Source organism: Oncorhynchus gorbuscha, linkage group LG06, assembly GCF_021184085.1.
Source record: "Oncorhynchus gorbuscha isolate QuinsamMale2020 ecotype Even-year linkage group LG06, OgorEven_v1.0, whole genome shotgun sequence".
NCBI classification, from domain to species: domain Eukaryota; kingdom Metazoa; phylum Chordata; class Actinopteri; order Salmoniformes; family Salmonidae; genus Oncorhynchus; species Oncorhynchus gorbuscha.
The window spans coordinates 61,390,415-61,407,514 of NC_060178.1; the positions used below are offsets into that span (position 1 = coordinate 61,390,415).

Sequence of the window (17,100 nt, forward strand, 5' to 3'; positions counted from 1 at the left end):
AATAAATAAATAAAATTAAAATTATATATATATATGCTAGTGAATTATGCACCATAAAATATTAATGTTCATGAACTGAGTCAAACAAACATTTGGTAGGCAGTTCCTGCTTGACAAAACAACAACAGATATTATTACGTTCTTTAAACGAACACTATTTTCCATTAAGAGACAATTCCAACAAACGGCCAGATTATTTGCTCTGTTAATCTATAATGCTCTAAAGTAGTACCATCATATAATTGTTGTAAAATATTTGCATGTGAAATGATTCATTCGCACCATTAACTTACAAGCAGCATGTGTTGACAAGCACATTATCATGCTATGATCAATCTCTGGTATTGTTAGGGGTTCAGCAGCTTTAAAGGACGTGGAGCTTATAAAGGCTTCATAAACACTACATACATGTGTTGCAAATCATCTATAACCGTATGCATGAGTTATAAAGGGTTCATAAATGTGGCATAACTGTGTGACATAACCACCAATGTGCAATAACCCACTATGTCTAATATGACCTAAACCTGTGGTTTATAAAGGGAGGCATAAGCACCGCTTAATAAATTGAGGCTTTACAAAGCATTTATAACCCTGTCATAGTGGGTTCGATTCCTGGGACCACCCAAACATAAAAATGCATTCAGTCATTACTTTAAGTGACTTCGGATAAAAGCGTCTGCTGAATTGTATATATTATATTACTCTCAAACATTTCCAGAATGGCCCAACCTCTTTCCCTCTTGGGAGCATAGCCAATATTGGATGTGAATTCAACTTTCCTCAAAGTTCTGTGCTGCAGGATGACACACACACTAAAGTGCAGTCATGAACAGCAACAAAAAAAATGTTGTTAGGGCCTTTAAAAATCTGTCTGAATTTTTTGTGCCAAATTTCTCCCCATTTCTGTTTTTCCAGGTTTTTTTACTGTTTCCCCCCATTTTTTCTCACTTTTTTAATAGAAAACAACAACATTGGATTTTCTGTGTTCACAACGATGCTTTAGCCACATCAGGGGATGACTTTTGAATTTAGCCAGCTACTAGCAGGGAAAATAAAAATCAGTCTAGATACAGTCACATCTCTTTAGTTATGTCATGAGATTTGTAAATAAAAGAGGAATATAATAATACGAATTGAATGGAGTTTACCATCTCCCATTTAGAATATTTCTGGGGCAGCACAGAAATGCACTTATCCAGATTGTGAGACAAAGGCATTTTCTAACAGACCTGGTAACTTTCTTTGTTGTTACTTTTAAGGTTGGAAACAACATGCAGTACCTCCAGCAGGCAGAGAGGCAAGAACCATTTGTCCTCGAGCTCAGGAACAAGCTACACTGTTCACAGCTTTGTGTAATGTTCAATGCAATTGCATTGCTGGACTTTAATTAATGAAGGCCAAGTTTGATGAGTTCCATCAAAACTTCCACACATTTAGGCGGAAGTGTCTGTGAATGAGATTAGGTGTAATGTGACCAACATGACTTCACTTTGGAGCGTATGCCATCCTTTGGTCAGGACATGAGCTGGGTGGGCGTTCTATCTTGTGTGTCTATGTAACGGCGTTCGTCTGTTGAAAGAAGAGAGTCGGACCGAAATGCAGCGTGTTGGTTACTCATGACTTTAATGAATGAAAAACGCGGTACATGAAATAACTGAAACTAAATACAAAAACAACAGAACGGAACGTGAAACTAATTACAGCCTATCTGGTGACTACAACACAGAGACAGGTACAATCACCCACGAAATACAAAGCGAAACTCAGGCTGCCTAAATACGGTTCCCAATCAGAGACAACGATAAGCACCTGACTCTAATTGAGAATCGCCTCAGGCAGCCAAGCCTAACAACACCCCTAATCAGCCGCGATCCCAAATAATACAAACCCCAAATCTCAAAGTGCTGTACAGAAACCCAGCCTAAAACGAAACACAACATATAAACCCATGTCACATCAGCTGATGTGCTGTACAGAAACCCAGCCTAAAAAAACAGCAAACAATCACACCCTGGCCTACCCAAACATATAACAAAAACACAAAATACAATGACCAAGGCGTGACAGAACCCCCCCACGGTAAGGTGTGGACTCCCGGACGCACCTCAAAAGCATAGGGAGGGTCCGGGTGGGCGTCTGTCCATGGTGGCGGTTCCGGCTCGGGACGTGGACCCCACTCCATTAATGTCCTTGTTCCTCCCCTTCGCGTCCTGGGATAATCCACCCTCTCCGCCGACCATGGCCTAATAGTCCTCACCCAGATCCCCACATAACTGAGGAGCAGCTCGTGACTGAGGGGCAGCTCGGGACAGAGGGGCAGCTCGGGACAGAGGGGCAGCTCGGGACAGAGGGGCAGCCCGGGACAGAAGCAGCCCGGGACAGAAGCAGCCCGGGACTGAGGGGTAGCCCGGGACTGAGAGGAAGCCCAGTACTGAGAGGAAGCCCAGTACTGAGAGGAAGCCCAGTACTGAGAGGAAGCCCAGTACTGAGAGGAATCCCAGTACTGAGATGAAGCTCAGGCAGGTAGTAGGCTCCGGTAAATCCTGGCGGGCTGGCGGAACTGGAAGATTCAGGTTGACAAGCAGATCTGGAAGAGACTGGTTGTCTGGCAGATCTGGAAGAGACTGGTTGTCTGGCATATCTGGAAGAGCCTGGTTGTCTGGCAGATCTGGAAGAGACTGGTTGTCTGGCAGATCTGGAAGAGACTGGTTGTCTGGCGGCGCTGGGCTGACTGGCGGCGCTGGGCAGATTGGGAGCACTGGCGGCGCTGGGCAGACTGGGAGCACTGGCGGCGCTGGGCAGACTGGGAGCACTGGCGACGCTGGGCAGACTAGCGGCGCTGGGCAGACTGGGAGCACTGGCGGCGCTGGGCAGACTGGGAGCACTGGCGGCGCTGGGCAGACTGGGAGCACTGGCGGCGCTGGGCAGACTGGGAGCACTGGCGGCGCTGGGCAGACGGGAGACTCCGGCAGCGCAGGAGAGGAGGAAAGCTCTGGCTGCGCTAAACAGGCGGGAGACTCCGACAGCGCAGGAGAGGAGAAAAGCGCTGGCTGCGCTGAACAGGCAAGGCGTACTGGAGGCCTGGTGCGTGGTGCTGGAACTGGTGGTACTGGATCGAGGACACGCACAGGAAGCCTGGTGCGGGGAGCTGCTACCGGAGGACTGGTGTGTGGAGGTGGCTCTGGATAGACCGGACCGTGCAGGCACACTGGAGCTCTTGAGCACCGAGCCTGCCCAAGCTTACCTGGCTCGATGCCCACTCTAGCCTGGCCAATAGGAAGGGCTGGTATGTGCCGCACCTGGCTCTGCACCCGCACTGGAAACACCGTGTGCTCCATAGCATAACACGGTGCCTGCCCGGTCTCTCTAGCCCAACAGTGAGCACAGGGAGTTTGCGCAGCTCTCCCACCTGGCATAACCATACTCCCTTCTAGCCCCCCCCCAATAATTTTTTGGGGCTGCTTTTCAGGCTTCCAAAAGCGTCGCCGTGCTGCCTCCTCATACCAGCGCCTCTCCGCTTTAGCCACATCTATTTCTTCCTTGGGACGGCGATATTCTCCAGGCTGAGCCCAGGGTCCTTTTCCGTCTAATATAATCTCCCAAGACCAGAAGTCCTTATATTGCTGCTCCTCACAATTAACAGGGAGAGTAGGCTCAGGTCTGACTCCTGACTCAGCCACTCTCTCTCTGCGCTCTCCCCCAATAAATATTTGGGGGTTACTTTCGGTTTTCGCTCTGCGTCGCCGTGTTTTCCTTTTTGACTCCATTCGCCTGTAGCCCTCTTCGCACTGCTGAAGCGAATCCCAGGCGGGCTCCTGCACTCTCTCTGGGTCGGCCGCCCACCTGTCGATTTCTTCCCACGTCGTATACTCCATGCCTCTGCTGTCCATAACATCCTCCTTTCGCTCCTGAAACTGTCGCTGTCGTAGCCAGTTTACACACCGCTCGGTCCGTGAGTGGTGGGTGATTCTGTAACGGCGTTCGTCTGTTGAAAGAAGAGAGTCGGACCGGAATTCAGCGTGTTGGTTACTCATGACTTTAATGAATGAAAAACGCGGTACATGAAATAACTGAAACTAAATACAAAAACAACAGAACGGAACGTGAAACTAATTACAGCCTATCTGGTGACTACAACACAGAGACAGGTACAATCACCCACGAAATACAAAGCGAAACTCAGGCTGCCTAAATACGGTTCCCAATCAGAGACAACGATAAGCACCTGACTCTAATTGAGAATCGCCTCAGGCAGCCAAGCCTAACAACACCCCTAATCAGCCGCGATCCCAAATAATACAAACCCCAATACGAAACACAACATATAAACCCATGTCACACCCTGGCCTACCCAAACATATAACAAAAACACAAAATACAATGACCAAGGCGTGACAGTCTAGTTTGTCTATTTCTATATTTGGCCTGATATGGTTCTCAATCAGAGGCAGGTGTTAGTCATTGTCTCTGATTTGGAACCATATTTGGGTAGCCTCTTTTGTGTTGGGATTGTTGGTGATTGTTTCCTGTCTTTGAGTTCTCTGCACCAGATAGGAATGTTTTGGGGTTTTGCCACGTTTATTGTTTTGTAGTGTGTTCATGTTGAGTTTCTGTTATTAAAAAACCATGGACACTTACCACGCTGCACTTTGGTCCTCTCCTTACCAGGAAGAAAGCCGTTACAGATGGTGGCACAGTGTTGGCACAGCCGAACCCCGGCCACACTGCTTGCAGCTTTAACTATTGTTTGGAAATGTGTGTTTATGTATCATATTAAAGATGTTGTTGATGTTACAGGATAAATGAACTATTAGGGAACCCAAATCAAAATACTATTTCATTTGGAAATCTACTGGCCTATTGGCTATTCAAAACATTGTAATCTCAAAACAATTTCAGATTAAAGGCCATTAGACTATGATGTGGAAAACGAAGGAAAGGCAGGAGAGCAATTATATGATTTGTGAACCATTAAGTGGGAATTATATGTGATGAAGCAGGGTTTTAAAGCTGAATCTAGACATGAAAAACAACTAGATATTAGAAATCTTAAGAACCATAAACCAAATAGGGCAACGGTGATAGTATTTGGGGTTTTCAATACCCACTCAAGCCATCACATCACGCTTATAGGCTAAGCAAAGCAATGTCAACAAGATACTTTTTTCTGTGAGAAAAGAGCAATAAAATAAGTCAAATAAGAGATATCTAAAAGTAGGATATTGAAATAAAATATTCTGTTTGAAAATACATAAACTCAATTTAAGTATGTGTAATAATAATTCATTAAAATGTTTATTGACATGCACTTATACCCAAGTTAATATACAGAGGCTGCATTAAATTTAAAAAACATTTACTTTCGTTAATGTATTGTATTGATTATATAAATATCAATATTCATATTCAGAACCCATCTATTACAATGTAGGCCTACATATATTCACCTGAAAAGCAACATCAATTCTACTGAAACTGTGGACCTGCCCGTGAGTTCACTTCAAGCTTCCTCATCTTCTGTTTTAAGTGTCTCCTGATGAGTCTTCAAGAAATGAGACAGAATCTCTTTCCACATGTGATACATACAGTGGGGCAAACAAGTATTTAGTCAGCCACCAATTGTGCAAGTTCTCCTACTTAAAAAGATGAGAGAGGCCTGTAATTTTCATCATAGGTACACTTCAACTATGTCAGACACAATGAGAAAAAAATATATCCAGAAAATCACATTGTAGGATTTTTAATGAATTTATTTGCAAATTATGGTGGAAAATAAGTGTGGATATTCTGGTGCTCCTTGGCTGCGTTTAGACAAAAGAAATACAAAATCTGATTAAATCAAGCATTACAGTATTTATAAAGAACATTTCAGACATGGAATGCAACAGAATGTACTTCACAGGAAAAAAATATTGAAAAACAATGAAAATAAAAGCTGAAATATTTCAAACACAACAAACATAAGATAAAAAACTAAAGAACGGAACAACTAAAAACCACCCTAAGGAAAAGCAAAGCTAAAAAGTTGTGTTTTAAGATCTCTTTTAAATATATCCACAGTTTCAGCCCACCCTCAGGTTCTCTGGCAGGCTATTCCAGAGGCTGGGGGCGTAATAACTAAAGGCTGCCTCTCCATGCCTCTTGGTCCTAGGCTTTTGGATTGTTAAAAAGCCAGTGCCAGAGAACCTGAGGTACCTACTGGGTACATAACTTAAAAGCATATCTGATATGTATAGGGGTGCACAATCGTGGATTGATTTAAAAACCATTAGAAGAATCAGGTTTATGAACCCCTGGGCTGTGGCACATATCATCAAACTTCTCATCAGGTCTTGCTTGACTGATACCCAGCCTAATGTTGGTTATCTTATCTCTGAAATATGTTGCAAACTCATCACATTTAGATGTGGAGGAAAGTTCACATAGGTTTGAGGGGGAAGGATTTATCAGGCAATCAATGGTTGAGAAGAGCACTCTAAAATGATTCTGATTTATAATGATCAACTTATAAAACTTGTTATATATGACAAGTTCCTCTCTCAGAATATCATAATGGACCTGCAACTTTGACATTCTCCACTTCCGCTCGGACTTTCTCAAGTTTCTCTTTAATTTAATTCCGTTTGGATGTGGCCCTTTTCAACTTTACTGGAGCTATGGCATCAATGTTGCCCTTAATTTGCTATTAAAGTCATCAACTAGATCATCACAAGAGGACGCCAGAATAGCTGGTGGAGTATTGTTCATACACTCAATACAATCTGTAGCAACTTCAGAGCTAAGATAGTGTTTCTTAATAATGCTTTCAGTTTTACCCTGCGCTATGGACATCAAGGTAGTACAAAATACATTGTGGTGATCAGATAAAGCAACACCGACAATAGAGGATATGTCAATAGAAATGTGATTGGTCAAAAAAACATTTAGTGGAAAAAGATCAGAACTGGGTTCCCCCAGAATCTCTTCCCACAAGTCCCACCGCCGAATGCTTAACTCCTCGTGGTGTACATCTTGGTTCACATGGGCAGCATGACCAAAACCTCTCCCACATATTCTGCAGATGTAAGGTTTTTCACTGCTTCCTTGGTATGAAAGGCAATATTTCTAATTCATCTGTATGTATAAGTTCTTCACCATGATGTGCTCACCATCACGATTCTCCACATTGACCAGAGATCCACACCAATCCGCATTTATGACACCATTCTGAAAAAATATCTTATGATAATTTCAGTCAAACAGAAACACTTCACTTCAACACTTTCTGAATTGCAAATAACTTATTCTAATGAGTCGCTAGTGCATGAACTGACCCCATTAATCAGAATGAAAGGCTACAGTTCCTCTCCACTGATCCACAGATTGTGTTCCTTTCCTGAGACAGAGGGAGAGATGGAATTATTGTAAATGGTACTGAAGTGTATATTCAAAAGTGTATATTCAATGAGAATTGTGCTTAGGCACAGGGGTCGAAATTACTTTAGGTTAGGTTTAAGACTGAGGGTAAAGTTAAGGTTAGGTATAGTTTCAGTGATTAAGGTTAGGGTTATTAGGGTTAGGAACGACTGTACCTAACCATAAACACCAATGCCTTTCTTAAAATCAATACACAGAAGTATATATTTTTAAACTTGCATATTTAGCTAAAAGAAATCCAGGTTAGCAGGCAATATTAACCAGGTGAAATTGTGTCACTTCTCTTGCGTTCATTGCACGCAGAGTCAGGGTATATGCAACAGTTTGGGCAGCCTGGCTCATTGCGAACTAATTTTCCAAATCTTACGTAATCATGACATAACATTGAAGGTTGTACAATGTAACAGGAATAGACTTATGGATGCCACCCGTTAGATAAAATACCGAACAGTTCCGTATTTCACTGAAATAATAAACGTTTTGTTTTCGGAATGATAGTTTCCGGATTTGACCATATTAATGACCAAAGGCTCGTATTTCTGTGTGTTTTTATGTTATAATTAAGTCGATGATTTGATATTTGATAGAGCAGTCTTACTGAGCGATGGTAGGCAGCAGCAGGCTCGTAAGCATTCATTCAAACAGCACTTTCGTGCGTTTTGCCAGCAGATCTTCACAATGCTTTAAGCATTGCGCTGCTTCAAGCATTGCGTTGCTTTTGACTTCAAGCCAATCAACTCCCGAGATTAGGCTCGTGTAACCGATATGAAATGGATAGCTAGTTAGCTCGCTCTGAGACTTGGAGTAGTTGTTCCCCTTGCTCTGCATGGGTAATGCTGCTTTGGGGGTGGCTGTTGTCGATGTGTTCCTGGTTCGAGCCCAGGTAGCGGCGAGGAGAGGGATAGAAGCTATACTGTTACACTGGCAATACTAAAGTGCCTTTAAGAACATCCAATAGTCAAAGGTATATGAAATACAAATGGTATAGAGAGAAATAGTCTTATAAATACTATATTAACTACAACCTAAAACCTCTTACCTGGGAATATTGAAGACTCACGTTAAAAGGAACCACCAGCTTTCATATGTTCTCATGTTCTGAGCAAGGAACTTAAATGTTAGCTTTTTTACATGGCACATATTGCACTTTTACTTTCTTCTCCAACACTTTGTTTTTGAATTATTTAAACCAAATTGAACATGTTTCATTATTTATTTGAGACTAAATTGATTTTTATTGATGTATTATATTAAGTTAAAATAAGTGTTCATTCAGTATTGTTGTCATTGTCATTATTACAAATAAATTAAAATAAAAGGCTGATCAATCGGTATCGGCTTTTTTTGGTCCTCCAATAATCGGTATTGGTATTGGCTTTTAAAAAATCATAATCTGTTGATCTCTATTAGCAACTTCCGTCAAACTGCACGCAGAGACATAAAGACGGTATCCAAGAGTTCATCTGACTCTGGGGAAGTAGCCTAGATAAAGGGTGTTCATTGCCAAAATCAGAAAGTAACCCTTTAAATCCTATTGCTGGGATAGAATTGTCATCTTTTAGCAGGACAATAACCCCAAATATCCACGGGGCACTCCACATAATCTCAACCTAGATCATTTGGTTATATTTGGTTGAGATGTTGATCAATGAGATTACAACCTATATTTAACCACTCAAAAAGACAGCCAAAATGTAGTTTCATTTCCCCATGTGTTATTGCTATGCCTTGAATCATCTTAAAATACAACCAAATTCCAATGGAAAAACAATGTCTGATGTTTGGTTTAGTTGTCACCCAAATGTCTGTCACTGCGCTTTCAACCATTTAAAAGCAAAGCAAAGTCCATAGGGGAACACAATGTCAGATTACATGAAAAGTGGTGAAAGTGACCAATGTCGTTCTAGATCATGTACAGATTATTAGAGGAATTGTAAAGATCTCCACAGACATGCAACGATGTATGCATACTATCTTGAACATGCAGGCTTTATATGATTACATAAGACGAAATCTATAGTAACAGTAACCTCAAAATGTGGCCATGCATGTGTTACTCATTTGAATCTTGAATGTTACATAAGTTTGTATTAATAGCCTTAACTTTAGTCTATTTATGTACCTTATTACAAAAGTAATATTGAATTATGTTTGGTTGACAACATAACCAAACATCGGCATTTAAAGAAGATGTATCTACTGCTTGGATAGTTCCTTCTAAGATGTGAATCCAACGTGACATTTCTTTACTTGTCGACAAGTCAATAGGCTATTTATTGTACTTTAAAAGTGATGTTGAATTGGGTTTGGTAGTCAACGCATATAAAAATGTATCTTTATATTGGATAGTTCCATCTGGGTCACTGACTTAGTCTTCTGGCTGTAATTCCAGTTTGTCTACAAATGTATAATTTATATGTTGGATTCACATCTTAACCAAAAGAATAAGTTAATGTGAGAGTGCAGCCTCTTATATTTTGTTTTGGATTCACCACTGGAGTCTAACATGCTGACCACACCGCTAGCTTTGCGTGCGTTAGCGATGTAATTGAATCATTAGACCCACACTGCTCGCGCGCGTAATCAAGCATCTGCGTAGCCAGGCGCTAAAATAGAACTTGCTCTATTTGTGACGCTTGAAGTGCTGCAAATCCTGCCTCTCCCATCTTGTCATTGATTTCTAGGAGCATATACCCACGTGAGTGATTGAAAGATGATTGAAACTGAGGTCCACACTCCAGTCCAGTTGGTGGTGGTAATGCACCTTAAAATTGGTTGCCAACCGTCATATACAGTCCAAACAAAAATAAGAAGCCTGAAGGAGGAGAGATGACTAGAAACAAACTCAGTTTACCCTTTTATCTGAGGATTAATTGTCAGAGTAGAGGACCTTGTGCATTTCAGGTAAAATAACAATACAATGTTTATATCCCAGGACAAATTAGCAAGCTAGCTAGCTAAATTGCAATAAATGTTTAATGCTTTTTGACCTGTCCCCAAATGAATATAGTTGGTTCAGAGTCCTGATCGCATCTTGTGTGGGTGGACAAAATCAACATGTGCGCACTGACGCATGTAAGGATAGACCTATGCCTACATTGCCTCTGAGCCGATGAGCTTTGGTGTGGTTTATTGTGTTTTAGTTCATCAATCATCGACTATTTATCTCCCACCATTGGGCTTCATTCGGTACATTAAATATATGGCATTTTTGGTATTCTTGTAAGTGTGATTTTAAACTCTCAAATGACTCTGAACATTATGGCATTAGAAAGATATGTGTTTATTTGCCACAGCATCCACTACCTGGGCATAATGACTCCCTGGCGTGTGCGGCTTGCCTTGGGGCTAATCTGGGTGCTGAGTGTCACCATTGGCACTTGGCAGTAATGACCTTGTCCTTCTCAACCTGGGACAGGGTGCATTTAACAGAGCCACTGCAGGGCTGCTCTGTGAGCCTGGAATCGTGAGAGCATCTATGAGCTTTAATCCTGTGCAAAAGTTACAGCTCCATGACCCCTCCCATTAACATCATGACTCGTTCAATCATCATCTTCTGCTCCTGTTATGGGCATATACTGTATTCAACGAGGCACGCAGGGCTGTTATGGGCGTATACAGTATTCAACGAGGCACGCAGGGCTGTTATGGCCCTTAAACTGAACAACCGCCATGCTTGTAGAACTGGAGCCTTCTATCTCTGCATGTTTTTACTTCAACTGGTGCCAATAATCTAGAACTCTGCAACCTGTATACTACAAGAGCAAACTATGTCCTATCGCTTCTCTCAGCAATGAAGTATCCAGCATGTTACAATGATGGTGCTGCCCATTGTGCCACCGTTCATCAATCCAATTGTTTCTATGAATCTTAAGCAAGAGTTGAAGGGGGCTTCCAAGACTCGGAGAGCGAGAGCTTGATGTGATGCCCCTGGGAGAGAGAGGACAACCACAGAAGGATGGGGTGGGAATGGATGGGAGCAGGCATAGCCACAGGATGTAGGGGGGCTGAGGTTGCTGCAGCACCCACTGAGAAATCAGTTTGAAGGTTGACACACTAATCTGAGAATGTAATAGCTGGTGAAAGATGGCCTATCTTACTACAGGTATAAGTGTTCATGTATACTGTTGTCCATTGGATTTTCAACATTAGCAAAACATTGTATTTGATTATACCTGTTTTGTCACTAAATCAAATCAAATGTGAAACTGTGTGCTGTTAGCGGTGAGTGTAATGGATCCACTCTTAGAAGAGAAATGATATTTGGGGTCCTATGTATAACCTTTTGGTACTTTGGATATTAAAGGATCAATATAGTGTAGAATCAATATGTTTAGGCTATCTGTCTGACTGTGACTGCTGTTAACTTCAGAGCAGAAGTTCACTAAATACAAAGTTGCCAAAGTAGCTTATTTGCAATTGTTATAAACAAGTGAAGGATGAGATGATGCTTCAAATAAAAACCGAGATGACTGCGTTAAAATATGGCCTACATAGGCTACATGGGCCTATATAGGCTATTTCAATCACATTTAAATACATTTCATGTTCAATCAATTGAGTTCTAATTTGCCACTAGGCTACTGTCTGTTATTTGTGCCTCAATGTGTTTAATAATGGGTGACAACGAGCGCAAAAATGTGCCCAATCTGGGATTTAGTGCATTATTATTGGGTAGGAATAAACTGCCTCAATAGCCTATTTGGAACCATAGGTGGTAATATCGCTCTAGGAGCTGATACGTGGTCATTAGTTTTGACTACTTCTAATGTTAAGGTACAATTTGAATGGAGAAAGCTGATCCGAAGGCAGCGTTGCTTTTTTTCGATCCTGTATCGACGCATGGTCTGAGGCACTTATAGGGAACGTTCTCTCTACGTGCTTATTTGGTAAAAATTTAGAAAGGCGATGCATTTGGTAAGATTGTCGTAAAGCTTAATGTACATCGCAACTGGGTTACTTACTGCATCAACTTCTGTCTTTTTATTAACCCATGTAAATATTACAATTAAAACAGATTTGTGGAACCAATAACGTTATCTAGGCTACATCACGTGAATGAAGGTAGGCCTATATGAAGGTAGGCCTATACAAATCAATAAAAATACACAATTTCAAAAAAATACTTTTATTTATTTATCCAGGTACTGTTTTCCTGATATTGCTGTTATTACAGTGTTGTTATTATTGCTGTGATTGCGGTGAAATTGACCTCTGAATGATATTCAGTATCAACACAACTAAAGTGCTTCATTATTGTGCCATTTGATAATCTGTGTATTTTAGTTTATGTTTTATATCAAATGCAGGTGGTGGGGTTTACACCCTAACCATCACCTTTCAAAAATATGAAATGACATGTAGGCATGAGGTTTGTACATTTTCACTAATTGTTTTTAGAGAAATTGCATTTGGATTTATCGTGTAACACGTTTCTGCAGGAGAAGAGGTGATATGTCACCTCCTTGGTCCTCTCTCTTCTTTTTTTGAAACATTATTTCAACAACACACAAATCAAACAAAAAGTCGAATAAAACATGAAATATTTTCTTATATTTAAAACCAAACAACTTTATAAAACATATGTCCAAATACAAGTAATTAAGAAATAAGACAAGTACACTGTACACCCCTTATGTGATGGGAATGTTGCGCATCTTTGGAAAATAATTGTCTTCCAGGTGAGCATAATTTCCACGCAAATGTCCAAGCTCACTGTCTGCAACCGGGATTCATTTAGCTTTCATCGTCTGAATCACTGTTGCGAATGGGATCCCTTTGGGGTGACGATGACTTCAAAGTGCTCTTGCTGCTGTCCTGCTTAGAGGTGCTGGATAGGTCTATTGCCATGTCCTCGCTGTCGTCTATACCACGAGAGCGATTTGGCCAGGACACGTCGTTGTCTTTCCCTTTAGTTTCCTCGGAGTTAGTATCCGAGTGGGTAAACTCTGGCATTCCCGGGGACTTCTTTACTATATCCATGGACTTCTTGTGCATTCCTGCGTAAAGTGATCCAAATGAAAAGCAATTAGTGTCAGCGCAGCCTAAAGCAAAATAAAGCAAAAAATAAATAGACATTAGGCCTATAGGTCTATTTGTAAACTAAAATGTTGGCCTAACATTTAGACCTTTATCGTTATAATGTATACGTTATGAAATGTGTTAGCTGAATGTCCATCAAACATTGTTCGGATACAAAACACATCTCAGCTATGTATTCAAGTGATTAAATACATATTTGAGTCTTATATTATGAATAAAGCAAACAACCTGCTGGCTCACCTAGAAGCCAGGGAGCACAGGAGCCCATCATCCCGCTTTTGGCGGAGTTGATGATTGATTCTGGCAGAGGGATGGAGTGGCGGACCATGGCACCGTAGAGCCCATACTCTGCCATCACACTGCTGCGTCCCCAGCACTTCTCACGTTTCCTCCACTTGGCCCGACGATTCTGAAACCAAACCTGAAAAATAGGCACCAATGTTAGATATTTGGACAATTTTGCAGATTAAACTATTTCAATAAGGCAGTTGTAAGTTTGCACGCTCGTTCAACCTTGTAGTAGCCTACATGTTGTTATAAATAGCATACCTGTATTCTGTCCTCAGGCAATTCTGTCTTCATTGCTAACATTTCCCTGGCATACACATCTGGGTAATGTGCCTCGTGGAATGCCTTTTCCAGCTCCTCCAGTTGATGAGAAGTGAACACAGTTCTGTAATGAATGTATTTTATTTTTATTGAAAGCATTGATAAACACCGGCGTCCTAACGGCATTCATTGTACTTATTTAATGTAATAGCCTACTCAATTTCTCTTTTTTGCTCTGGCGCAATAAAACTGCGTCATATGTACCAACCTGTGCCTCCTTTTCTTTCTCTTCTGTGAGTTCCCTGAGTTTTTCGAATCGTTTCGTTCACCAGAGAGACATTCGTCATCTAAAAAATAAAAGGGAAACATATAGGCTATTAAAGAATAACAATCAAACCCAAATACAACATATAAATGTTCATTTATAATTGTACAGAAAAGTTCAATAAATCGAGTACTTGTAAATGGAATATAGAGTCATCAAATTTAGCGCGAGTCGAAAACTGTTATTTTGGATAGGTTTAACATTCAATCAACATGTTAATTTTGAGAGATAAAATGACGCTACGTCAATCTTGAACGCATTGAATATTTTAAATCAATTCAGCTACATGAGGTTTCAGCACCCCCTGAGAATACATGCTAAGTGGACAGCTAACTGTAACTGGTCCTGTGTAGCTCAGTTGGTAGAGCATGGCGCTTGTAATGCCAGGGTAGTGGGTTCGATCCCCGGGACCACCCATACATAGAATGTATGCACACATGACTGTAAGTCGCTTTGGATAAAAGCGTCTGCTAAATGGCATATATTATATTATAAAGTCAACCATTTGAAATGAGCTGTACCAGAGTAGACGTCTCTTTGTTGCTCCATATTCTGCATGAAATGGCTCTCCGTCCTGGACTGAAGGAGGGGTATGTGACTCGGTAGGAAGCAGGGCCCCCCCGGAGGTTGCTGAGCCGCCAAACTGCACAGGAACCCCAGACCAAGAGGCAAGGATCCTCCAGCGAAAGGGAATCCCATCCCAGCGCTCTGAACATCCCCGTGTCCTCTTACTCCATAAGGTCCGGATGGGCGAGGCTGGAGATCCGTTTCAAGACCCAGTAGGTCCGTGATGGCAAAGCCTTTAGACCTAAACCCAGATCCATGAAGTCGTGATTTATCGATCCCAAATGCAGGCGCCAGCATCTTGACTTTGGGCTTTTCATCCGCGCCATCCTCTCTTCCTATCATGGTTGTCATTGTAAAGCGCTATACTTATCTTTTCCCTGCAGCTTGGGTGATGAGGTGGCAGGCATATGGGAGGACAATTTATCCCTGTGTTGTGTCCTGGGGATAACCTCCAGTGACCAATCAGAGCGAACCTGACCCGTCAAACCGAAAGGAGGCGTTTCCCTTTTTCAATCCTAAAGGATTAATTGCCACCAATTTTGACTCAAATCCGCTAAGGATTTTATCCTCTGTCCCCTCTATCTGAACTGGTCCTAAGTGTTTTTCTCTGATGTCAAATGGCATTTATGTAGGTCTCCAGCTAAACAATAGTATATGTTTTACATCTTAAAAAATACACTTTATTTTAAATGTTTATAAACATTTTTCAATGATCAACCTTCATTTTATCTCAATCTGCTGTTGCTGTGCTATGGTCATTGCTCAGTGACGCTTATTTATTTGATTTGTTTTCTAAATGTGTAAATGAGGAAACATACTATCCTAACGAAAATCGCTGTTTGTCCGTGCAGTGAAAATGTGAGAATAGCCTCTTGAGTAGGACTAGTTTAGCGTAATATATAGCCAAACTGGGAATAGGTTTTAAAAGACAAAAAATATGACCATTTGAGAATAAGTTCAAGTCATAGGTTTATTCTAATCACTCTCTGGGATTGAATTAATTGAATGTTAAATTAATTTAGGTGAAGAATTGTATACTAAACTACAGCAAGCTAATCCATCATTTCCATGCACATCACATTTTGCATTCAAAGGACTTTTACAAATGATAGTTTGCAACATTTCATTCAATCTTTACAACTCTGGGCCTTGTTTCCCAGAACCTTCATAGAGTTAAATGGAAACTCCACTAAAAAAAACTATATTTTTGTATTTATTTCATTAGTGCACTGTTGATACGGTCCCAAAGTGTTTTGCATGTCAGCAGTCAAGTTTGAAAGATATTGGACTTTCAAGAAGCAAAGTGTCACCGACCACATCATCATGGTGATGCAAAATGCCAATAGACACTCCTGAAAAATAATAAGGAAAGTATGCATTCATGTAATATTAAAGAAAGATCCAAATCTGGATTAACAAACTATAGGCAAACTTCCATTTGGGTAATTGGTTTTTGAATTAGAGGGTCATTTGTTTCTGTTTTCATTTACTTAGCTTTAAATAACCAACAAAGTTTGTGCAATAAAAAATATCACCAATTAGGCCTAACTGGCCTAACTGTGTTATGCGAAGTGGAACAGGGGAACCCAAGAGCAGACTCAGATGAGGAGACTGGGATGAAGTAACCAAGGTATTTATTGAAACACAGGGGGGAGATGGAGTGCAGGTCAGGGGAAGCTTGGTCGGGTTGCAGAGGCTGAGGCTGGAGCGAGAGGGGTTGGGACAGCATAAGCATGTCCCGAGGGGGAATCCAAGGAAGTAGTAGAGTGGGGAATCCAGGACAGAAAGCAGGATGAAGATACGTGGGACTAGAGACAGGGACCAGAGTCAGAGCGGGCAGAACTGTAGCGGAGAGGAAAACAGTGTCAGGCAAGGAAAACAGGCACAACAGGATAACAGGATCTGAATAGTAACAAACGGCTAGAAACGTAGACTGACTGAGCAGAGATAATGATCTGGCAGGGTGGAAGTGGCAGGGCTGAGTATTTGTAGAGGTCTTGATTGTGGAACAGGTTGCAGCTGGTGGGGATCTGCTCTGACTCCAGCACACCTGTCTCCGCCCACACAATCACACACACATAGAGAGAGAGAGGGAGAGAGTACTGGGGGAGTGGCGGCAGGTCAAGGAGACACAGGATGAACAGTATAGGGCGTTGCAGGAGCAGATGTGACAAACTGAAGATGTAAAATCAAGGTGA

General features: G+C 41.5%; 1 protein-coding gene across 2 annotated transcripts; it reads right to left on the minus strand.

Moving 5' to 3' along the window:
* Nucleotides 1–12,950: 12,950 nt before the first annotated feature.
* On the minus strand, nucleotides 12,951–15,293 carry LOC124037203 (visual system homeobox 1-like). Of its 2 annotated transcripts, none has more exons than XM_046351873.1 (5): nucleotides 14,857–15,293; nucleotides 14,279–14,357; nucleotides 14,011–14,134; nucleotides 13,702–13,882; nucleotides 12,951–13,418 (listed from the first exon to the last, which is right to left on the minus strand). In XM_046351873.1, the coding sequence occupies exons 1-5, from the start codon at nucleotides 15,251–15,253 to the stop codon at nucleotides 13,156–13,158; spliced, it is 1,044 nt and encodes a 347-aa protein (XP_046207829.1). In that variant the 5' UTR covers nucleotides 15,254–15,293; the 3' UTR covers nucleotides 12,951–13,155. The 2 variants fall into 2 exon arrangements, with proteins under 2 accessions (XP_046207829.1, XP_046207828.1); XM_046351872.1 differs by having other exon boundaries at nucleotides 13,690–13,882.
* Nucleotides 15,294–17,100: the final 1,807 nt, after the last annotated feature.